The sequence below is a fragment of the Eumetopias jubatus genome, unplaced genomic scaffold (assembly GCF_037043125.1).
Source record: "Eumetopias jubatus isolate StellerSeaLion01/CBP00866 unplaced genomic scaffold, mEumJub1_p1.0 scaffold_17, whole genome shotgun sequence".
Lineage (NCBI taxonomy): Eukaryota > Metazoa > Chordata > Mammalia > Carnivora > Otariidae > Eumetopias > Eumetopias jubatus.
Genome location: NW_028274823.1, coordinates 57,254,197 through 57,278,844, shown reverse-complemented (window position 1 = coordinate 57,278,844; position 24,648 = coordinate 57,254,197). Strand labels below are relative to the sequence as shown.

The 24,648-nt window shown below is 56.3% G+C and overlaps 1 protein-coding gene across 1 annotated transcript in view; it reads left to right on the top strand.

The window, feature by feature from the left end:
- The window catches only part of ADAMTS14 (ADAM metallopeptidase with thrombospondin type 1 motif 14), a 73,465-nt gene that overhangs the window by 30,297 nt on the left and 18,520 nt on the right, over positions 1-24,648 (top strand). Inside the window, exons 5-12 of the mRNA XM_028109523.2 lie at positions 12,545-12,628; positions 13,364-13,511; positions 14,153-14,258; positions 15,940-16,083; positions 16,591-16,723; positions 18,018-18,131; positions 20,190-20,338; positions 22,224-22,399. Of these exons, the coding sequence (XP_027965324.1) occupies positions 12,545-12,628; positions 13,364-13,511; positions 14,153-14,258; positions 15,940-16,083; positions 16,591-16,723; positions 18,018-18,131; positions 20,190-20,338; positions 22,224-22,399 (1,054 nt within the window). The remainder of the gene's footprint in view (positions 1-12,544; positions 12,629-13,363; positions 13,512-14,152; positions 14,259-15,939; positions 16,084-16,590; positions 16,724-18,017; positions 18,132-20,189; positions 20,339-22,223; positions 22,400-24,648) is intronic.

The following is a 24,648-nucleotide window of genomic DNA, read 5'->3' as shown; positions in this document are numbered from 1 at the left end:
CGACTCCCAGAGCACCTGGCCACCTACCCGGACTCCGGACATACCCGACTCCCAGAGCACCTGGCCACCTACCCGGACTCCGGACATACCCGACTCCCAGAGCACCTGGCCACCTACCCGGACTCCGGACATACCCGACTCCCAGAGCACCTGACCACCTACCCGGACTCCGGACATACCCGACTCCCAGAGCACCTGGCCGCCTACCCGGACTCCGGACATACCCGACTCCCAGAGCACCTGGCCGCCTACCCGGACTCCGGACATACCCGACTCCCAGAACACTTGGCCGCCTACCCGGACTCCGGACATACCCGACTCCCAGAGCACCTGGCCGCCTACCCGGACTCCGGACATACCCGACTCCCAGAGCACCTGGCCGCCTACCCGGACTCCGGACATACCCGACTCCCAGAGCACCTGGCCGCCTACCCGGACTCCGGACATACCCGACTCCCAGAGCACCTGGCCGCCTACCCGGACTCCGGACATACCCGACTCCCAGAGCACCTGGCCGCCTACCCGGACTCCGGACATACCCGACTCCCAGAGCACCTGGCCGCCTACCCGGACTCCGGACATACCCGACTCCCAGAGCACCTGGCCACCTACCCAGACTCTAGAGATTGCTAGCCTAACCTAAGGCCACATAAGCCGAGTACTCATCCCCTTAGTGGGAGAGTAGGGTCAGCCCCTGGAGCCAGCAGGTGGAGAATGGGAGTGGTGGGGCAGGGCAGGGGGCAGGGGGCAGGGGAGGCCTTAGGAAGCCCTCAGGTGCTGGGAGCCTGGGTCCTGGGTCCAGACTGGGGGCTGCAGAGCCCAGGAGTGTGACCCTGTGAGCCAGGCCCTGTTTAGTCCCAGAGTCCTTCAGTTTGCTAAAAGGTAATTTTCAGGAAAGGGTAAAATCATGACTCTCATACAGAAATAAAAACGGGAAGTGTTAAAGATTTTGCTTCACTCACCAATTAATGAGAGAACCAGGCAAATGTGGTAACCCTTTCAAAAGAGAACACCAAGAATGGAAACATTTATAATCAAGAATTTTGAAATGAAGGTGAAAACAGAGAGCAGAATTGGCTGTCTCACAGGGTGGAGGACAAGACAGAATTTGTGCATCCATGGACAATGTGCATTGCTGTCATATGCCGAGCTCTCGGTTGTGAAGTAGCTTCCGTGGAATCAGATTCAGATAAGGCCGAAAGCTATGCTGTGGACAAGGCGGTTTCCATCAAAGCACACATTATAATTATTCTTGGAGTTTGAGGCCTGGCCGGGGTCCCAGGTAGAGAGCCAGTCCCGGGGACTGCAGGGAGTCTGGTGGCCCATCTGACTTATGGGCTGCGTCCCTGTCCCTGGAGCTGGGAGGGTAGCAGCCTCGCTTAGGACACACACCTGGGTGCTGGCTGTGTGACCATCCTGAGCAACTAAGTGGTGGAGGTCTTTTGATGAATCGTATAAGGAGATATTGTTTTCTGTAGAGCAAAGGATACTTTTGGAACCATTTTCCAAAGGCTTGCCCAGACTGAGATGTGATTCGTTCAGAAGGGTCTTGTTCAGTCCCTGTGATCTGGAGCTGTATGGAGGGTGGTGGCGAGTTCGTGGGAAGTGCCACCAAGTTCCTGAGGTTCCCGATATGGAGGCCTGTCACCTAGTAGTCCTCCTTCCCTGGCGTTCCTCCCCATGTCCCCTGAACTTTATTGAGGACGTTTACTGGAGAAAAGTTCAGGGTCTCATGACCTGGGACCCATGAGCCTTGGCCAGGAGCTCCTCTGCTTAGTCCTCACCAAAGACTGTGCCCTGAGGGCCTGCCTTGGAGACTGCTCTTTCCATAGGCTTGGTTCCACTTTCCTTCTCCTTAGAACCTACCAGAAAGTAGGTGGGGAGAGTAAATGTCTTCCAGAGGTTCCTGAAGGCTGCTTGAGGCTGCTGCTTCTGCTCACTGCTGGCTTGTCCTGTGGATGTGGGAACAGAGGGGAAGTTGAGGCAGAGCTTCTCCACGCCGCCCCCCCCCCCCCAGGGCCTGTTCCTCTGCGGGAAGGAGGCTCACCGTGCTGAGGAGCTGTTGTGTGCAGACCTACAGCTGTCTCAGGGGGTATGTGAGCGGTGGGGTCCTGACTTCCCAGGTGCAGGGGGCAGCTAACCAGAGAGTTCCGGCCCATGGAGGTGAGCGGATAGGTGACTGACCAACTCTCCTCCCAGGGGACCAGCAGCTCAGCCCATCCATTGTGTGGGAAATTTATTTGGCTGGGATGCTTGAAACGCTAATTTCCTGAGGGATTTCATGAAGCCGGTAAAAAGGAGGTCCCTGTGCTGTCCCCGTGGAGTGCCTGCCTGCCTGTGACCATTTCTGATCTTGATTTGCGGGACCAGGGCTGGCCTGGTAAGATCAGGAAGAGATCCGGTTCCTGGGATGTATGGTCCCATTGTGCTAACCCCGGAGAAGGGGCCGAAGCCATTAGTGAAACTCTCGGAACCATCTGATCAGGCCCTGCTCACGGGCAATTCTCAGGACATGCAGCCTCTCATTTTTCCTTTGCATTTCCCTGGGGATGTTGTTATACATTTTCATGCAGTTGAAGGTGGTGGCCCGGCTCCCTCGTCTCTCCTCCTAACATGCTGGTGGGCCCCTGATGGACTTTATTTGCCTGTGCCTCAGTTTACCCATCTGTACCAGGCCACTTACCTTAAAGCTTCTTCAAATCTCAGGACTGGGAAACCGTTTTGAGTGCTTTGAAACATAAGGGGAAGTTGTATTCAGCATGTAGTAGTGAGTGCCTGGTGTATGCTTAGTATGACAGACTCTTATTCTAGAAGCTTTGGTCTGGCTGCCAAAACAAGCCTCAGCCCATGGAATAATTTGGGGGCAGTGCTGAAGGAGCTTAGAGGAGGCAGCCATCCCTGTGGACTGGCGGGGTGGCGGGGGGGAGAGGCTTTCTGGAGTGGTTTGGAGCTGAGCCAGCCTTGAGGTGGGGGGCCGGGGGTTTGGTGAGGTGGAGCGTGCAGGCCCGGCGAGCGTGCCACCATGCATGCAGGGTTGTGGATGCAGGAATGAGGGGCAGCCAGGCCTGCAGAGACCTTTCAGGAGCTGTGGTAGGAGGGTCCCCCAGGCAGTAGCTGGGCTCTGGCACGGAGAGGAGTGCCAAACAGCTCATGACAGGGGCACCAGGGTGGGAGAGGAAGGAGAAGATGGACCCCAGAGCCAGCCGAGGCTGCGACAGGCCAGCAGGAAGCCTCCGGAGACAGGGACTCTGAGCTTTCTCGAATATCACAGTATCATTCCAGTACCCACCACATGTCAGGCACGGGGCTGAGAACCTCGCAGACAGGCTCCGTGAATCCTCACTGTGGCCTATGCCAGTGGCATGCCTTTAACCGCTGTGGCTCTGAGAAGCCAAGTGACTTGGCTCAGACTAATAAGCGGCAGAGTTAGGATTCAAACCCAGATCTAACTGCTGCTGTGGTAGAACCTGGGGCAAGTAGCTCTGAGGAGGAGGAATAGGGAGGATGCTGCCGCCTTACGGAAGGAGCCTCTCCCCAAAATGCTCCCCATATCCGGGTCAGGATTCTGAGGCTTCGCCCTGGGCTTTCTTCCTGCTCTTGTCTTGGCTCCTGGCTGTGGCTGGGCTTGCCAGCCAGGGCCACAGAGAGAAGCAGGCACTGTCAGGGGCCCTCTCCTTGCCTGTGGTGATGCACTGAATCTCTGGGGTGAGGACCCCCCTGGACAGGGGGATCCTCCGAGGGCCCAGAGCCAGAGCAGAGGGAGGGTGAGGAGACAGAGAAGCCCTTTCGTCAGTCCTCACTGAGCCAGTCTACAGACAGACCCTTCTTGGCAGCCCACTCTTGCGGTGGTAGGCTCGCTGCCCACCTTGCTCTTCACCCCACCCGGCCAGGCTGATACCACAAAGGCATTGGATGTGGTTGCTGGGCAGACATTGCCTGGTGTCTCCAAGAGGGTCGTCCCCACTCTCATCTGCTTTGGGACCCCTTCCTGAGGCTTCTCAGATGCCCTGCTGGGAAAGCATGGTCCAGATGGCTGTCAGACCAGGGCCTTGGTGGCCTCAGCCTGGGAGGGTGGCATTCTCTTGGCACATAACTGTGTTAAATATTCATCATAAAGGCCGGTTTGGAACACCACAAAAAAACTGCCTTCGTGCTGAGAGAGTGTTGCTTTGCCAGCCCTTTTCCGTTTGGGGATATGTGAGCCTCCGGAACAGCTCATCCTCCCTGCTCGTTGGAAGGACGCAAATCTTCCCCCTCCCTCTCTTTTGAATCCTTTCTCTTTTCTTGTCTCTCTCCAAAAAGCATTCCACTGGTTTTTTAGGGCACTCAGAGGCCACCAAAACTAAAAGCAAACATCTTACTTTAAGGTAGTGGTGCTTAACGGGGGCAGTTTTGCCTCCCAGGGGACGCTTGGGAAGGTTTGGAGATATTTTTTGGTTATCCCAGCTGGAGGGGATGCTTCTGACATCCCCGAGGAGTCTGGGGTTGCTGCTCAACATCCTACATGCACAAGACGCCCCCAGCCTGAGTGGCCCTTGGGGCCAGGCGCCCAGCCCTAAGGTGTTAGCTCCACATGCTGGCATTTGCTTTTTCAGAGCAGGCTCCCTGGGCAAAGAGTGGTGCTTCACAAAACACGAATGCTGGGGTTCCTGGCAGTAGGGCCATAATAATAATGAGCATCCCTCACGGTGGCGGGGAGAGCCTTATGGTCGACAGAGCACTTTCATGTCTGGCATCTCAGTTGCCATATAGGCAGCAGGGATCCTGTGCTGCAGGCCGCAGAGAATTACTGATAAACAGCCCCACACAGTGCACACAGCACAGAGAGAGTGCTTGTTTCCACACACGTGCGTGTACAAGCACGCACATCTGGTCACCTGTGTGTATAACAACACAGATGTGTGTGTAGATACATGCGCCAAATCAGGTGCACACACGCAGAGGAGCCCACACATCATGCATGGACACATACTTACCATATTTCATCAAAGTTGAACCCATTGATTGTCAGATGCTCTATTATTTTGCGTAGTTGAGAAACAGAAAAAGTCGGACGCCTAGGTGGCTCGATTGGTTAAGCAGCTGACTCGGTTTCGGCTCAGGTCATGATCTTGGGGTCCTGGGATCGAGCCCTGTGTCGGGCTCCGTGCTTGGTGGGGAGTCTGCTTCAGGATTCTACCTCCCTCTGCCCCTCCCCCTGCTCACCTCTCTCTCTCTCTCTATAATAAATAATATAATAAATTATATAAATTTATATAAATATATGTATATTTATATATATAAATAAATATATAAATATAAAGTAAATAAATATAATAAATCTTAAAAAATGTACTACCTATTAAATTCTGATAATGATGTTTCTTTATCACTTAGAATTTTTATTTGTACATTTTGGAAGAGCTCTTTTAACTTGAGACTTAGATATTTATCATATATTACTTGTGTACATACATAGACATGACAGTGTGGAAAAGTAAGGTATTCCCTTAACTTCTTCTGTGCAGAGTGTTCCTTGTCCAAGTCCCTTTCCGCACAGAGCCATCCAAGTGTGTAGTTTTCTGCACAGCAGTGTCCCCTGTGCCATCCGGAGTATGGGCGATGCTGCAGGCATGCCCCACTCTTATCTTTGGGATTTCCTCCGAGCCGGAACCTGTTCTGCAAGCTTTGAAAAGTGGGTGCCTTCTTGATTTTACCGGAAGGTGGCAATGGAGGTTTTCAGACAACCAGGACTCACATTCCTTCCTCAGATAGCCCCAAAACGGTCCACTGCCAGCAATGGCAAGGGGTTGCGGTGTCCTGTGAAGCCCCAGGAATAACATGAGATTCTGGCTCGCCTGGGCGCTGAAACCCACTGTGACTGCCCCCTGACCCGCTGCGATCGTAAACAGGGAAAGAAGAGTGTCTTAGACACATGCAGTGCTGTGCTTGTTGGATGCCTGGTCGGCAGAGTCGCTGCATCCCCTCTTGTTGGACGGTTCGGGACTGGGGGGAGAGAGAGCTGGTCCCGGGGCCTGGGGCTGAGAAAGGGCAGGACAGGTGATTGTGGCCAGGCCTCTCCTCCCAGCAGGGCTGCCCCCATTCCATTCACGATCAGAGCCATAAGTGACCCGGGAAGGCACGTGGGCAGAGGCTGGACGTGAACTCCGACCACGGCTGCTGGCTCAGGCAGGCTCCGCCATCGCTGGGGGCCTGCTCTTCGGTACGATGAGGGTAACATGCTCCTTGGAGCTCCTTGGGCCTCCTGCGAGGAATGGCTGACTCTCAGAACCAGAGTGGAGAATGTCCAAGATGAGCCTCCTGTAGTGCCAGAAAGGAAGGAAGTGTTCAAACACCACCCGAACACCCCAGAACGAACAGCGAGGGTGTGTTAAAGGGACACGGGAACCAACTGCAAGAGCTCCTGGTGGCCGAAGCTGGGACAGTTTGAGCAACAGAATAAATAATGTAGCATTAAATTATAACCCAGGGTATAAAATCCATATCCACGGGTCCGTACTGATAAACGACAGAATAAATAAACAGGTGGGAGGAGAAGAATTCCAAATAATTGAGGCAGGTACTCTGTCCTCAGGGAGGTGGATTTTAACTCCCACTCCTGCAGCGGGGGCTGTGCACGGTGACTTTGTCCCAGAGAGCATGGCCTGGGGGTGGACGCTGTCCCGGCAGGCAATGGTGGTCAGCCTCGCCAGGGATGGGTCCTGCCAGCGCCAGGTACCCTGACATGTGGGGAAGGTAGCACTTCAGCTCTGTGGCCTTCCTCCCCTAGGCCCGAGCCCCCCATCTAACCCTGAGACAAACATCAGATGTACCCACGTGGAAGACCAGTCCGCTGAATGCCTCACTGGAATTCCTCAAGACCGTTGGGGTCGTCAAAACCCAGGGAAGTCTGAGGAACGTTCAGAGAGGGGGAATGCTCTGGAGCAGTCCGAGGGGATGCGGTGGCAAAATGTAATGTGGGGGCCTGGATGTGGTCTTGGAGCAGAAACAAAGGACATTAGGGGAAAACTGGGGAGATCTGAAACAAACATGGGTTTTTGTTAATAATAATGTGTCCTGTTGTTTCAGTCCTTCTGACAAATGTACCGTGGTCATGGTAGGTGTTAATCATAGGGGAAGCAGGGCGTGGGGCCCTCAGAAACTCTCTGGACTCGGCCTGCAGCTTTTCTGGAAATCTGAATCTATTCTAAAATCAAAAGTATACAAATTAGAAAGAAAAGAAGAGATGGTACTTCCTTCCGGGCAGGTCGCTGGGAGGGTGCTGGGAGGTGGGCAGGAGCCGTGGCTGCATCAGCCCCTCCTTCGGTGTCAGTTCGTGTCCTCTCCTACTTGAGCAGGGGGTGGGCTTGGGACCTCAGGGTCGTGCTTGCCCAGCACGGCCCCTCCCTGTCTGGAACCTGCCTGCACCTGGCCAACCAGGCAGGTGGACATGCTGCCTCAGAGCTCCTCGGGAGCCGTGCTCCCTAGCAGTGTGGGAACCTGGGGCTGGCCAGGGACCATTCTGCGCTGGACCCCGTGTCTGCACGGGCAAGGAGAAGCCCATCTTGGCCTGGTCCAGAAGGGAAGGCTGCCATTTGCCCTTGCATGGGCTCCCCAGGGGCCTAGCTCTCCCCTCCAGCCCTAGACAGAGGCCCAGGCATTTCTGCTGTAGCCATCCAGAGTCTGACCCTCCCTTTGGACAGTAAAACAGATGCAGAGCTCCCACCCCAATAGACCCTCCTTTCCTTCTTCCTGCTCCCTGGGCTTGACTGCAAAGCCTCCCCCTCCCCCCGCCCCCTCCCAGGAGGCCTGCCCATGCAGGGTTATAGGAGAACAGGGAAGGGGCTCTTGCAGCTACCCCCCGCCTGGCTGTGTTGCTCTTTCCTGGATGTGGAAACACACTTTCTCCTCTCCCAGGCCAGAGGAAGCCCACTCTGGCCGGCCTGCCACAGGGGCTGGTTCTGGAAAGCAGCTGGGCATGGTGGCTTAGAGTCAAAAGATCTGAGTTTAAATCTGAGCCCTCCCACTTCCCAGCTGGGTCGCCCTGGGTGAGTTACTCAGCCTCTCTGAGCCCTGGCTTTCTCACCTGTGAAATGGGAACAATTCCTCTCTCCATAAGGTTGATGTGAGGTTGTATGCAAGCCCTCAGCATGTGCCTGGCACATAGTAGGTGTTCAGTGAACAGCAGCTCTTCCTCCAACCCTAGTGGTTTCTAGCTTCTGCTGCGTTATCATGTAGTTTCTCCCTTCTGTTTTGTCTCCCCTTGGCCAGAGAGTCCTGACCTTTGCTTGTTTTTCTAGTACATACCCAATGGCCGTCCCAAGCCAATACGTGACATGGAACCCTAACCTGGGGATCTTGGCAGATGACATTGAACTTGGCTGAGGTGGGGAAGTGTGGAGACCAGACACAGTGTTCTTTTCTGCCCTGTGGGTGTGTCTGGCGGCTGTCACGCTGGGGCCCACACCCACGGGAAGCGATTCCTGCTCTCCCAAGAGCTGGGGCACTGACCTGCCCTCTGGCGTTTGGAAGGCAGCCGTGGAGGGCAGACGCCGACAGAGCCAGTTCTGGAGAGCACAGCCAGACCAGAGCTTGTCAGGGAGCCGCCTGTGGGTGTGTTCCAGAGGTCCTGGGCCTCTCAGGTAGTGGCGCCTCCTGGCTGTGGTTCTGCCACCGGCTCACGGTTGTGGCTGGGACCCGTGTGCCAGGCAGCTTCTGCGGTTCTGGGTGGACATGGCAGCCCTGTCCAGCCACCTCCTTGGCCTGCGCCAGTGGTCAGGACAGCTTCAGTGGAATCCAAGCCCTAAGGTCCTACTCAAGGGCCAGGGCTGATCGGGGGTGTGTGTAAGTGAGCATGCCAGGGCCCCAGAGATGGACCAGACCAGGGGATGTGGAATGGCAGGGCCAACCCCCCCCTTTTTTTTTTAATGAGGGAATAAGGTTGTAAGATAGAATTACTTTATTTTTATCACCCTTATGTAGTATAAGAAAAGACTAGACTATTGCTCCCACCTCAGAACTATTCATCGACTCTTGTGCCTTAGGCCACCTTTTGGGGATCACTTTCCATCTTCCTTTGCTGCAGACCCTTTGATGGGGTCTGTGTAACTGTCTCGGGTTCTGTTTCCTTGAAATGTCTTCTTTCCTTGATAATATCTGTTGAAAACCTACTCCTAACCAGATGGCCCTTCCTTGGCAAGTGGCCCCATCCTCTCTCGCCCGGAAGGTTTTCTTTGTGACTGACGTGAGCATGGGGAGAAGTCTCCCAGAGACCGTGTCTACCGTCTCGCCCCGGGAATGGAACAGCTATGTTCAATGGGACTTTCAGAGAGAGACTTGAGGCCAGTGGGGGAGGCAGACAAGAAGGTTGAATGGGGTTCATGGCACCCAGAACTTTCTAATGGGCTAGCACATGCATGCATTGGAGGAAGTGTGTGAGCAGGGGCTGGGAAGAAATTCCCCATCCGGGGTGGGGCTTGCCTCAGCTGCCCGGATTACCACCGGCCTCGGGGCTCTCTTCATGGCTCTAGGATTCCTGCTTTTCTCTCCCCTGCACGGAACCTCTGCCCATCTCCTCCAAAGGTCCCATGACCTTCTCGGGCGAGGCTCATTCTGGGTCCTCCAGCAAGCCCTCCCTGACCCTTCTGGCCCATGTATACCCCATCTCCTTTTCCCCCAACTCCTGGGGTTTGGGTCCACCAGTCACCTGAAGCATTTGGTTGCTAGATTATTTCAGAGTGCTGTGCTGTGCTGAGCAAAGTCTCTCGGGATGGAGAAACCTTGTCTCTGTCCCTTTCTGCTTGCTCAGTATCGCATTTAGGCCAGTCACCCAGGAGTGGGAGGTGGCATCAGGAGGCCCCACTCAATCCCCACCAGTGTTGGATACTCGGGCTCTGATTCTACCTCCTATTCTGAGGGGCGGCAGCCTCCTCCCCAGTCCCATGGTGAGGACCTCCCAGTGTCCTGGGCTGGAGATGCCAGCCATGGGAGCAGGAGTCGCTGGAGGCTTTGATGGGTGGGTTTGGCCTGCTGAGTGTGGAGGCAGCAATAAAGGATATGGCCAGATTCTGGCAGCAATCTGCCTGGCCCATTTTGGAGAGAGACAGAGCAGGAAGACAATGGCCCTGAGAATTTCCAGATGCCCAGGGGCTCTGCACATGCCTCTACCCAAGCATTCCAGTGACTGCTCTCTTTTCCTGCCCCGGGGCAACCGGTGGGTTTATATGTGTCCATGTGGGGCACACATGTGGCTGTGTAGAGCATGCCTTGCTTATCACCCCATCTTTGGTCTGCGTGCTTACAGGGCACATCAGGGGGTCTGAGACACTGGCCGCACCCCATGTAGAAGGAAGGCCGTGTTCTGAGTGGAGGGGCTGAGATGTGAAGGTTATGTAAGAGTTATCCTGCAGCAGGTTGATGATTATTTCAGCAGAAGAGCAAAGAATTCTTAGGTTGGAATTCTGTTAGGGAGAAAATGCGTGTGTGGCCGATTGGCCCCACCCATGGAGCCCCCCCTCCACCACACGGTTCTCTTAGGATAAGTCAGGGGCACGAGGTTGAGAAGGACGTCATCTCCTTCCACATTTGGGCACTCTGCCCCCGTGATATGCGCTGGGGAGCGGAGGAGTGTGGAAGGAAGTGCGACCGCCCATTGGATTTCCCGTCATTCCCTCTGCTGGGGTGTTGGGGGGGCCTGCCGTTCCGCAGCAGGCACTGGTCTTTGGGCTCTGTTGGGTCCAGACATGGGTGCCAGGTTGGCCCCGGTGGAAGGAAGCCTGACACAGGGTGCTCTGAAGTCCGTGTGCTCCAGAGTTGAGGCAGCTTCCCATTCCGGGGGAGCGGGTGGAGGCTCTGTGGCGCACACGGCTTCGGCTGCCAGGCTCTGCCAGGCTATGGCCTGCTCTGTATTTGGCCGGCCTGGGAACAGTCCTCAGGTCACTTCCTGGCTTTCCCCTCCCTGTGGGACCCTCACATATAGGCTTGGCAGCTCTGTTCCTCTCCATTGGGTAGACAGCTGTCCCTTTGTGGGTTGTTGGCTGGTTACTCTGCTCATGGGCTGCAGGGCATGGAGAGATGGAAGCAGGGAGAACAGGGCCATGTATGAAATGCCCTTCCAGGTCCTGGGAAGACGTGTGGCCAGGAGTCAGAGGCTGGGATCCCCTTCTGCCTCTCTGTGTATGTGGCCCACTCATGGTTCCCAGATGTGGAGTTAGCATGAGATGTCCACATGCCAGCCTTATGACGGCCATTATGATCCACATTCTACAGGGACAGAAACAGAGGTCCTAAGGAGTTGCCTGCTGTGCGCTGAGCCACCCAGCATCCAGGGCAGAGGTGGGATTTGAACCCGGGACTCTGGCCCCAGTAGCTGCATTGCTTTACCAGTGCTGTGTGCTGACGCTGACTTGCTAATAAGCAAGTCACTCCTCTCTGCGGTTACATCCAACGAGGCGATTAGTTACATAAGTCATGGCCCATCACACACAGACATTGGAGATGATGCTTTTAAATATGCGGAATACTGTTTCACAAAACAAGCAACATATATAAACAGTATATTCAGTATGATTACTATTTTGTAAAATGAGCCCACGCACGTATGCACACACACAACAGACACACACACACACACAGACGGCAAAAAGCATGGTAAGTGTGGTTATCCTATATCTGTCTGGCTGATGGTCGATTTTCTTCTACCTTTTTTGTACTTTTCAAAGTTTATAGGGTGAAATGTTTTATATTCAGAAAAAAAGTTAAAAAAGCTGGAATTGTTCAAGGGGCATCCTCAGGAGATGGACACTCAGGGGAGAGTGAGCCCCCTGTCCTTGGGGGTGGACAGACTGAGGCTTGTCCATCTGTCATGGACACTGTTCCTGGGTGTCCTGATTAGGGGAGTGGGGAGGACAGCATTCTTTGGTGGACCGGGCCTGGCATGGCCCCCGTGTCCCTGGACCTGTGGGAGAAGGGAGTTTCCCAATGCCATGCTCCTCAAACTTGACCATGGCTGAGAATCCCTGGAGTTTGTGGTCACATTGCAGACTGTGACTTGGGAGGTGGGCCCGAGACTCTGCATTTCTAAGACCCTTGTGTACTTTCCCTTGCATTTGCCCTGGAAAATTTTCCCGTGCACTGCAAAGCAGACAATTCCAGTGGCCATTGGAGAGGTACACACAGGGACGTGAAGATGAGCGACCTGGGCTGGGTGACATTTGTGGAAGGACTCTTTCCAGCTGTGGAAAGATGAGTTTTTGTCAGAGGGCTGAGGCTGAGGCCAGGGCCCCCTCACACTTGGCTCCGTGGAGAGAGTGCACAGGTGGAACCAGGAAGGCCAGGATTTTAATCCCAGCTCTGCAGCTCCTTAGCTGCGTGTCCTTGGGAAGGCCATTTTGCCTCTCTCTGCCTCAGTTTCTTCATCAGTACAGTAGGGATAAGAAAGCTGCCTGCTAAGGCCACAGTGAGGATGAATTGGGTTAACATGGCACGGGGCTCAGGATCTGCTCTGTGGTAGGCTCTTAACACGTGCTTGCTTCCCCTGAAATTGCGTGCTCCCTTCTCCTGGCAGGTGGATGAGATTTACCATGATGAGTCCCTGGGGGCCCATATAAACATCGCGCTGGTCCGCTTGATCATGGTTGGCTACCGACAGGTAACCCCCCCTTGCCAATAGGCAGGGTTTGGAGGGAGAAGGGGTGTGGGGCCAATGCATTGCACTGGCTGTGGGGTGGAGAGCCATTGGTCAGGGTCTAGGAAGCATTTTGTTTCCAGAATCAGAACCCTGACACCATTAGAACTGAGGCTTCAGGGACAGAGGCATTTGGGGATATTACACAGGGACTGAGGGATTCCCTCCAAGCTCGTAAGCGGACAGTCCTACAGCCTTACAGCTGGAGTCCCTCTTCCTGAGGAACCGATGTGGAGATGGACTCGGAGTGGGGCAGTGACTGAGCCAAGTCCTGCTTTGCTTGGATGCTGGGGCCCTGGGCTCTGCAATCTTAGACCACCAGTCTCTTATTCTCCCCCAAACGGAGGTAGCAACAGAACTTTCCTCCAGGGGCTACTGTGAGGATAAAATGAGACCGTGAACGTAAAGCCTAGAAGAAGTGCTCAGCACAACACCTGCCTTGCAAGTCAGTTGAAGGAGGAAAGAGAATGTGTGTTGAGTTCTCAGCAGACAGGTGTCCTGGCACAGGGCCTGGTGTGTGAGCGCTCCCTAAAGTGGGAGGGCTGTGCGCCAGCAGTTGGAGTCTGGGCTACTCGGGCACAGTCCGTGCAGTCCCATGGGCCTCAGTGTCCTCCGCCGGTGGGAGGGGAGCGATGGGCGCCCCCTGAGGTCTGGGGGCTCTGGCGATCGCCCCTCTATTGATGCTCTTGACCCCTGCAGTCTCTGAGCCTGATCGAGCGTGGGAACCCCTCTCGCAGCCTGGAGCAGGTGTGTCGCTGGGCGTACTCTCAGCAGCGCCAGGATCCCAGCCACGCAGAGCACCATGACCACGTGGTCTTCCTCACCCGGCAGGACTTCGGGCCCTCAGGTACGCCAGGTACTGTATTAGCTGTGGCCAGGTGTGTGCAGCTGCAGGGCAGAGGCTCAGGCTCGGGGCTGGGCTCTCTGGAGCCACCCCAAGGCGGTTTGAGAGACCAGGCTCCCTGTCAACAGAGAGAGTCCTGGGACTTTGGAGATAGGACCTGGCCGGACAGGTGGGCAAGCTTGAAATGGTTTCTTGGGGACCAGGGGAAGTGAATAGGCCCCCATTCTGGTCCCTGCGGTCTTGGCTGAGCCTGCCAGTGGCTGGAAATGGTGTGTGTTTGTTGACTGACCAACTGACTGGCTGGCTGGAGGGACATGGCGTGGAAGTCAGGTGTGCGCAGGCTTGGGGTATCTGGAAATCTTAACTCTTTTGATCAGAGGAGGGGATGGCAGAGGCATGGAAGCTGCAGGCCCTGAGGGGAGCTGTAGAGCTTTAGGGTGTGGGAGCATTTGGCTCAGGTTGCTCTACTATTGGGAGGGGGGTGGACTTTGCAAAGATCCCCCTTCCTCCAGACACCCTCCAGTGACCCTCTGGTCACTACCACGTCAGCATGTCCCTACAGTGGCTGGCTGCGCACAGACCTCGCCGAGTCCTGCCTCCCCTTCCTGTGACCTCTGTCTGCCCTCTCTCCCTCCCCCCGGCAGGGTACGCACCTGTCACTGGCATGTGCCACCCCCTGAGAAGCTGTACCCTCAACCACGAGGACGGCTTCTCCTCAGCCTTTGTGGTGGCCCACGAGACTGGCCATGTGTAAGTGTGCATAAGCGGTGCCGGGAGGGCGGGCTGTGCTGGGAGCTCCAAGGAGTTCTGCGGGTGTGGGTGGCTTAATCCCAGATCAGGCTCCCACCCCTGCATCCTAGGAGATGCCAGAGGAGCTGCCCATGCACTGTGCCCAGCCATGATGGGGAGGGGGCCTCGGGGCCCAGATGGCAATTCTGGGCCTGCCTTGGCTCCAGCCCCCACATCCCAGGGCCATGGAGAACCAGATGTGGCCCCGCCTTTGGGCAGGTCGATGCCGTGTCCCATCATAGGCAGTGGTCTGTTCTCTGGATGGCCTCTATCCCTCATCCCATCCACAACTTGAGGCCCTCCCGAGAGCCGTTCCAGCCTACACGGCTGCTGCAGCGCTGGCCTGAGCCCATCGTAAACAGGCGCTCGTAGGCTCAGGTCTCGGGCCAGGCTGGCGGCCGGCTTGCTTGGTCTCTGGACCTGGATTTTGTTTAGAGCATATCCATTCACTCATTCAACCAATATTTCTTGAGCACCCACTGTGCACCAGGCCCTGTGGTGGGAATGGACTGTAGTGGAGAATAGGCCAGAGAAGCTACATTCCTGGAGAAAGCAAATATGCCACTGTCATCCAGGTTGTCCTTCGGTAATGTGCACATGCTACTGTCATGACTGCCGGCCTCGTCCCCCCACTGGGCAGAACTGAGGGACACACTCCCGGCCCCTCCCCTGCAGGTGGAAGGACTTGGGAAGGAGGGGGGTGGGCCAGCCCAGAGGGGGTCTGGCACCTGCTGTCTGCTGCGCCCCTCTCCACACCAGCCCGATGAGCCCAGGAGGCCCCTGTGGACTCCATGCAAGCTCTGCCCCTTGCTGGGGCCCCAGCTCCCTCCTGACTGACACGTGGGGAACCTCAAGGGTCCCTTCCTGCCCCGGAAGCCCATGGTGCCTCATATTTTAGAGCCGGGAGTTTGTCCTCCTGTGTGTGGGAGGCGGGGGGGGGGGGCTCCACTCTTCACGGAGCAGAGCCTCTCCCTGGGGAGAGACAAGGACAGCCTTAGAGGTCCATGTGTCTGTCTGGTGGTCAAGGCCAGATGCAGCCACCTGGGAGTATTTGAGAATTTAGAGCCTCTGGGCTTTGGCATTCAATACTAATGATACAAAACAGACTTTACAATTTAAACCATCGCTGTGGTAGGTGTGTACCACTCACAAAGCTCTGTGCTCAGTTCTGCGGGGTCTTGGGAAAGCTTAAAAGCTGGCATGCCGATACTCAGGAAATGAGGTTGAACTGAACCAGATGAGTGAGAACTGGTCCTTGCACTTGCAGGCCTTGGGCCTGGTGCTGCGAGTCGTTAATGGTGGGACGGGTGACCCCTGCTGTACGAGGTCAGCCCTTGGGGGTCGTGACCAGGGAGGGTGTCCGGGTAGGAGTGGGGCTTGAGCGGGCCTTGGAACCCCTGAGGATGTGGGTGGGGTTTGAGGAGGGGGCAGGAGGGCAGAATGAGTCCAGCCCCATTGGGAAGCAGGGTGGGGCCTCAGCTTCCATCCAGAGGGGTGGTCCTCCCCCCTGCATGGTGGGGAAACTGAGGCCAGGAGGAACAGTCTGAAGCCTGGTCAGGGCATGCTCTCCTATTGCCTTCACAGGGACCGGCTCCCTAGCGTGACTCGGGGCTCCCTTCTGTACCCCACCCCCACCCTCTAGGCTCGGCATGGAGCATGATGGTCAGGGGAACGGCTGTGCGGACGAGACCAGCCTGGGCAGCGTCATGGCGCCCCTGGTGCAGGCTGCCTTCCACCGTTTCCACTGGTCCCGCTGCAGCAAAGTGGAGCTCAGCCGCTACCTCCCGTAGGTTGCCTCCACTTCCGGGCTGGGGACGGGGAGCATGCAGCCTGCCACTCCATCTCCCCTGCCCCCCAGCCATCTCTGTCCCAGGACCACCCTGCCCCCAACATGCGCTCCATTCCCAGCCTTGCTGCTCAGCTCCTGGGCCTCCAGGACGTTGAGGCCGAGGACAAGCTTTAGACCCAGGAGCTCAAGGCTAAGAATGGGGGCCGAGTGGATTCGGGTGGGGCAGGTGTGGGCGGAGAGACTGTCACTAACCTCAAGTGGCAGCTGGCCAGGGCCCCCAGTACGTCCTGCGTGGCAGGCTGCCTTTCCTTCCCTCAGTGCAGTGAGCCCTCCGATTGTTATGGAACGGGCCCTTCCTCCCTGGAAGGCACAGCGAGCACCTAGCAGAGGGCAGCAAGGGCCGATTCCTACAGGCCGCCTTTGCTCCTTAAACCCCCGCCTCCAGGACAGGAGGGCGTGGGAATCCTGCCTCGGCCTGGCTCACCTCCTTGTCTCCACCGGCAGCTCCTATGACTGCCTCCTCGATGACCCCTTTGCGCCCGCCTGGCCCCGGCCCCCGGAGCTGCCGGGCGTTGACTACTCAATGGACGAGCAATGCCGCTTTGACTTCGGCTCCGGATACCACACCTGCTCTGCGGTGAGTTCCCACCGGCCTCTGCCTGCTGTGGTGCCAGGGCCTTGTCCTCCTGGGACCCCGGCTGGGCCTCCCAGCTGGCCAGGTGGCCTGGTGATGAGCCCGCGGGCTTGGTGCCACCTGCCGTGGGGGGATGCAGGGTGACCAGGGCCCGGCCCTGCTGCCTTCTGCTACATACCTGCCGCACCCAGTCCCACCTTTGGAGGCGGGTGTGTGCAGGGGCTGGAGGACAGTCCCTCTGTCATATCAGGTGCTGGGCTCTGGCCTCCTGGAGGAATAGTTGTCTCCATCTACTCTTCGGGGATTTGACAGGATGTTTTGGGCTGATTTGTCACCCTAGTGAAAATCTCCTGTGTCCCCACATAATCTCTCTCCAGGGGGTCAATTGCATGCTCTCCCCTCCCCACCCCATGCCTAGGAGATAGATACAAGGGAGCATAGCCCCTCCTTACCCTGCAGGACAGGGCAGGAGAGAGCCTGGCGCTGGGGAGCCCCAGGAGAGAACCAAACAGCTGCTGATCAGGGCCTTGGCAGAGGCTCACATCCCGCAGGACCAGGAGCCCCAGTGTATGGTCACCTTCCCACTGCTCAGGCCATATGGGGACACATGGTCTCTGAGCTAGGCGGGGAGAAACAGCCTGGGATGTGGAATTGCAGCACCCAAGGGCTCTATCTGTAGTGCACTGGTCTGGCTGGCAGGGGGTCATAGGAGAGAATAATCTGGGCTCTCCTGGACAACATGAAACAGGAGGTCACCAACATCTGGCACAGCCTGGTGAGACCGGAGGCGGGTGGGAATCCTGGCCTCGTCTGGGTGTCTTGGGGTCTGGGCCAGACCGGCAGCCCTTTGAAGGCCCTGACATGCACTGGGCTCAAGGGGCTTGGCAGGCCCAAGCATCCCCGGAGCCTCAAACTCTAGTCCCTGCCCAGTGGCATGGCGGCTTCTGCAGAGGCAGGGAGGGAGGCCCGGGGAGGCAACAAGGGGAGTGTGCAGGGGCAGGGAGGGAGGCCTGGGGAGGCAACAAGGGGAATGTGCAGGGGCAGGGAGGGAGGCCCGGGGAGGCAACAAGGGGAGTGTGGGCTGTGGCCTCCCCCTCTTGGTGCCCCGCCGGAGAGAGTAGGGGGTCCCTGGAGGCCATTAAAGTGGGGTCCAGTTTGAGGGCATGGACCTGCCTGCCGCCCTCCACGTGTTCTGGCCCCAGTGTCCACCACAGTCCTCCCCTCTCTCCGTCACTGCCCTTTGCCCCCTGGACAACTTGGAGCCTGTGTGCGTGACCGCTCTTCCCTGCCCGCGCAGTTCCAGACCTTTGAACCCTGTAAGCAGCTGTGGTGCAGCCACCCCGACAACCCGTACTTCTGCAAGACCAAGAAGGGGCCCCCCCTGGACGGGACTGAGTGTGCACCTGGCCAGGTACCTGGGGCCTGGGGCTGCGGCAGGACTGTGTGGGTCCCCGGGAGCCCCCGCCCCCCAGGCGTGTGTGTGCAGATGGCATGCATGGAGCCCCTCCATGAACTCATATGTTCACACCCTCCCTCCCACACCACAGTGCGCAGAGCTTGGCATTCTCTTCCAGCCCTTCCGGCAGGAAGGCTTACTCCCATTTTACAGATGAGAAGAATGAGGCCCAGGCAGGCAGGTGAAGGAATTTGGGAGTCAAAGAAGGGGGGAGGGAAGACTCCAGGTGTCCTGCTTGCCCTCCCTGGCCCGCCACGCTATTTTTCCCATGCACGTGTTGCCTCCCCTGCCCCAGACCCAGCCTTTCACGTATATGTGGGCGTGTGTTTGCCCCCTTGAGCGTGTGTGCGTGTCGGGGCTTCATTTGGCCCAGGGGCCTCGTGGCCGGGTCTGAGAGCCCTGACCTGGGGTCTGAAGCCCACCTCTGCTCTATTGCTGGTCCTGAGCCTGATCTCTGTGGTGCCTGTAGGCCACTTGTGGCACTTCTCTGGGTCCTGCTGACCCCTGATCAAGTGGCCTTTCCACTCCTCAGGTGGTTCTGAAGTCACGTGAGAGCAAGGGGCAGAAGCAGGGCATTGAGAGAGGCTCTAGGCTTACTCAGCATCAGCTGGGAGCCCAGCCACAGGACGCACCCTCCAACCTGCCCTCTGCCCTCTGCCCTCACCAGGCTCCACCCACCCAGCACGTGTGTGTGTGTGTGGGGGGGGGGGTCTGCCCCTTCACAGATGGCTGGGGCTTCCCGTGGCCTTGCACCGGCCCAGTGGGCTCTGCGCCTGGAGGGCTTTTATCCTGGGGACTCGGTATACCTGCTCCAGGTGTTTCCAGAGTTCCAGCAACTTCCGTCACCATTTCACGCGACAGTTAATCCATGACTCTCAATTTTGGCCGCATGTTGGAACCATCGGGGGAGCTTTCTGAGTCCCCACCCCCCAGGGCAGGGAGTGACTGAAGATGGGCATGAGAGATCTCTTTGGGGTGATGGAAACGTTCTAAAATTGGATGTGGTGACAGTTGCACAAGGCTGTAAATTGTGAAAACTCACTGACTTGTGCACTTGACCTGAGCGGTTTTTATGATACAGAAAGTATCTGCCACGTCTTTAAAAAATCCCGACCCTTAGAGATCCTGACTCAGTTGGTCTGGGGTGGAATGAAGGCATCTGGAGTTTTAAAAGTTCCCCAGGTGACTCCAAGGCTGAGAACCATGCAGCTTTCTCTTGAAAAAGACCCAGGGAGCTTTGCTGTCTTTCTCACATGTTGCCCGGCAGAAGAAGGGAAGCGAGTTACTTTGGTTCAACCCTCCTTTGTGCCTGGCCTCGAGCTAGGGTCTTTGCAGGTGTTCTTGCTTTCAGTTCTTAGAACAGTTCCATTTAGCAGGTGAGCACACTGAGGCTCAGCAAGGGGAAGTTGTGCCAAAGTCACACACAGCTTGTAATGGCTGAGCAGGGATTCAAACCCAGGCCTCTTAGACTCGATTCAAATACTCTCTCCATTTGTGCATGGATAGACCTCCCTGTGGGACTGACTTGCCTCCCACAAACACACCTGCCCGTGGCCCCTGCAAGGGGATTTTGAGGTACAGAGTCAAGATCGCCTCTAGATAGCATGGAAAGATTGTGTCTTCTATCCCCGATCAGTTTTTTTTTTTCTCCAGGAGTGTTAAGCCAACTATCTGCAGTTATTATCATCATTGATAATACTGTCTGCCATTTTTGGAGGGCTGTGCGTGCCAGGCATGATCTCCTTCAAGGCTCCCAGCAGACCCGTGGGCAGGTGCTATTGCCCACACTGTTCACTGGAGGGATAGGCTCAGAAAGGGGAACCCTTTGCTGAAGGTCCACTCGGCTCATGGAAGGGGTGGGATTCTGTGCAACCCCGAGGCTCGTGCTCTTAATGCCCTTCCTTCTGGGCTCACCTGTGGTGCCCCCCAGCCACTTGCACCATGGGGCACTCTCCATAGCAGGCTGGTCAGCAGTGGTCCCAGGGTAACTTCATTCCGTCTGCTCCATCCCAGTGGTGCTTCAAAGGTCACTGCATCTGGAAGTCGTTGGAGCAGACTTACGGCCAGGATGGAGGCTGGAGCTCCTGGACCAAGTTCGGGTCATGTTCACGGTCATGTGGGGGCGGGGTTCGATCCCGCAGCCGGAGCTGTGACAATCCCCCGTGAGTGCTCTTGGCTGAGGTGGGCAGGGCAGGGGACCCCCAGCCACCAGGCCTGAGGGGCTGGGAGACGAAGGCACGCGGGAAGGGGTGGGGGCAGGACACTAGAGAGAAGGTCCCCTGCAGGTGGTTTGTATTCTATTGGTGAGGACCCAGAATTGTTGGGAGGGGGTGGGGCCGGGCCTGATGTCTCCCGTTGGGTGTGGCATCTGAGAATCGGTCTGAACTAGTGATTCTCAAACTCTCGTGTGTGGAAGATTCTGAGTGGGCCGAGGACTCTGATCCTCTGGCTGAGCTTTGAGAAGACGCTGATCTAAATGCTCAGTAGCCATGTTTGCTTTCTTGCCATATGAAGGAGAAATTCCGCTAATTTTCCTTCACTTACCTCTTTTTGTCATCAAATCCTGCCTTTCACTGCCCCACCCAAATTCCAGGAGTCTGGGGGAGCAGTCTGTGTCTCCCCCTTTTGCTCGCTCCGTGGGGATCCCTCCCATGGTTTTGGAACTTCGAGCGCCAGCTGGCTCTGGCCTCCCTGTCCCAGGCTGAAGCCACCCGGTCAGAACAGCCTCAGGCTAGATGGGGGCCGGCCAGGGGCGGCCGTGTGGGTCAGCGGGCTCCAGGAACCAGGGGTGCCCAGCCTCCGCAGAATAGCAGCGCCCTTGGATGCTGTGGCTTGGTAGTGGCCACCCCCCCTCGCATCCTCAGGAGGGATCCTTCGTCCTCTCCTGTTTACCTCCGGGGATGGGAGGCTCACTACCGCCTGTCGCAGCCTGATCCTGTGTCCACTGGCTGTGCTGACCTTTTATAAATATGAGCCCAAACGAACTGCCCTGTACCTGCCACCTGTTGGGGGTGTGAAAGCCCGGGTTGGAGAAAGGCCCAGTGAGGCCCACTCTGAGTAAACCACCTTCCAGTCTAGACGGGTGGTTATCCCCTTGATCAAAGCTGCCGTCTAGCAAACTCCTCTGTAATCGTAACTCTTTGTATTGTATGAGGCTTAAGTGACATAATATGGGTACTCTGAGCACTATGCCCAGCCCAGATTAAGCGCTAATAAACGGCAGCTGCTGTTATGATAATTGGTACAGTGTATCGAGCACTCTCTCGTGCCAGGTGGGATGGGGGGCTGCTGAGCACTTCTGTGCACACACCCGTGTGATGCTCTGGCTCTGGGAGCACGGTACCAGGAACCTATGCTTGGATACTTTGCCTCCATAATCCTACCCAATCCCCTTCATGGAATGGAGAAGAGAATACCTTTTCTTATTTATTCTTCACAGACGCTGCAGGAGGTAGGTTAGAGAAGAGGGATCCCGGTCCCACCTTTAAAGAGGAAATCAAGGCTCAATAAGGCTGGGTGACTCAGCCGAGATTTACAAAGGCGGGATTTGGGGTTAGACCTAGCACAGCCTTCTCGTTCCAGATCCACGTCTCTCTTCACCACTCCTTAGTTTATTATGAGGTGAGGTGGAAGCGGACGCAAATCGGAATTGTGGAGGCACGTTTTGAGCGCCTACTGTATGCCAGGCCCTCTGCAATGGTTGAAAACATATACAAGGACGAATAAGACCGGATTCTCTTCCAGCCCAGTCGGAGGGCGTCAGTTAGCCCTGTCGCCGCCATCCACCCCCCTGCCCTGTTTCTCAGCTCTCCTCCTCCCCCCATAGTGGAACAGGTGGCATGTGCCCAAGGGGTGGAGTGAGAGGAATCTGGAAGGGCTCTGAGCACAGCAGCCCCCACTGGAGGGGGAGTCCCTCTCTAGCTTATAAGTTAGAAGAGCCTCTTTATGTTCCTCTCAAAGGCTGAGCTGCCATGGGTGGCCATGTGGGAAGCCTGGCCCTCCCCAGCCTTCCGGCAAAGTCACCCGGTCCCTCTGTGCCTGCCACAGCCCAGCCTACGGAGGCCGCCCGTGTTCAGGGCCCGAGTTCCAGTACCAGATATGTAACAGCGAGGAGTGCCCGGGGCCCTACGAGGACTTCCGGGCCCAGCAGTGTGCCAAGCGCAACTCCTACTACATCCACCGGAATGCCAAGCACAGCTGGCTCCCCTACGAGCCGGAAGACGGTGAGTGGCTCCCTCCCCCGCCCCCCCGCCGCGTCCTTGCGCATCAGCTGGGTCCATGTCTTCCCAGGTGCGCCTCCCATGCCTGGGGCCGCCCGTGGAGGTAGAGGGACAGTTGGGGCACCAGAAGGGACATGCAGTGGCCAGGCTTGCCATATACCTCTGTGCGGGCCCTCGTCTTGTGTGCCTTGGGGCCAACGGACCTCATGAAAGCCGTGCCTGATTTGTGTATTTATGCTGACGGTTTTCTGGCAGGGAAACCCCCTCGAATCAGGGGCCCTTCACCCAGAGGTGCCGTTGAGGTGGGCAGCGGTGTTGGCTGTTGGCTTGGTGCCTCTCACCCGGGGCCCGTACCTGTACGGGAAGGCGCTCTACAGGTGCAGGTGCCCTGGCTTTGCGTGCCCGCCATCCCCAGAGGCTCTGTCCTATCACATCCCATATTTTTAGGTTTTGCTGACGGTGCTACTGTTATAGCCGGTAATGAAGAGGATTTAAAAGGCAGGCGGATGAGAGCCTCTGGGATCCTGATACTGACTCCCTCCAGGCTGCTCTGGGACAGACACAGGCCCCAGGACTCATGCAGAGGAACTGAATTTTGGGACCAAGTGCCAGTGCCAGGACCTGTGTGCTTTGGAGCATTTCCACGGACGGCTCTCCTAGCAGCGGAGAGATGCCCGTGGAAGGCTGGGGTTGGAGGCGTCTTAGCACCTTCAGGCTGGAGGGGCCCCTTGCGGTCCTCTGTGTCCACTCCCCCGGCCAGCCTCTCTATGGTCCTCTGATGGACAGATGTTCAACCCCTACCCCGCAGCCCTCAGCCTCAGATGGCACCTACTAGAATGGCCTTTCCTCTCCTGAGCCCAGGGCCTCCTCTTTGGAGCCCTGGTTCCAAAGGATTAACTGCAAGACCCTTGGTTGTTCAGCTCGTATTTAGAATGGCAATCTTCAGGTTGGAAGGGACCTCAGGGGCCTGTCCATTGCCCAGCAGGGCACAGACCTCTCTGGAACATGATGGCGGAGAGTGTTTTCCCTCTGCTTTGAGTGCCTCCCGCTCTAGGGAGTCCGCCACCCCCTTGCCACTATCGGCTGGCTTCCATGGCTGTCCACAGAGCTGTCTGCCTGGGGCATACTGGTCAGTGTCCCTGACCCTTTGGGAGGGTTAGAGTCTCCTATTCCTCTCCCGCTGGCCCAGGTCCCGCCGGGAATCTGGCTCCTGTGCACGAAATCTGAAGTGGTATTAGATGCTATGGTTCTGGACTTGAGCTCTGAGTACTGGGGCAAGATGCATGCTGCGAGCCCAGGGACCAGGAGCAAGGAGCCAGATGGTCCCTTAAAAATTTGGCTGAGGGGGGTGGCTTGCTTTGAAAGCCTTGCAGGTCCACTCAGATCCAAGGAAGCCCCTGGGGCATTTGGACTTTGGGTTTTCCCAAGCCTTTTCGACAAATTCCAGAAAGTTATCTAGCCCCAACTTCCCTTTTCCTAAGAAACATAGCAAATGTTTATATGTTCTCTGGAACCTTCTTTTTAGCACATCAATGGCCCAGAGAGGGAAGAGAACAATCAGTTGTTAGAACTAGAAAGGATCTCCTGTCCTCTCTCACTGCAGCTTCATCTGGCAAACCCAAACCCAGATCACTGTTCTGCCTTATCTTCATACAGCCTCCTAATGTTTACAAACACGTGAAGATACACCATCATACATGTGACTGGGGAAGTGTATGGAGAGGTCAGTGTGGGAATCAAGCCAGACTGCCTGGCTTAGGATCCTAGCTCTTCTACTTAGTGTGTGGCTTGTGTGGCCTTGAGCAAATTTCTTAACTTTTCTGGTCCTTGGTCTCCTCCTCTGTAATGCTAGAACTTACTTCCTTGCGGTATTGAAAAATGTAATTGAGTTCATTCACAAAAAACATTTGAAATTTTACATCCAGAGTGTGTAGGGGCACCTGGCTGGCTCGGTCGGTAGAGCATGTGACTCCTGATCTCAGGATTGTGAGTTCAAGCCCCACATTGGGCGTGGAGCCTACTTAAAAAAAAAAAAAGAAAAAAACGTGTAGAGGTTTTGGAAGTATCTGGCACTTAGGAAGCATTCACTAAGTGTTGGCTTATTATTATTGTTATTACTGTTATTTCATCACTTGATTTTCTTTAACATCCTATGTGGCATTTTACTGGTCAGGGATAAGGAACTGAGGCTCAGAGAGGTCAGATAATTTGCCCAGGGTCACTAGGCTAATAAGTGACACAGCAGGGATATT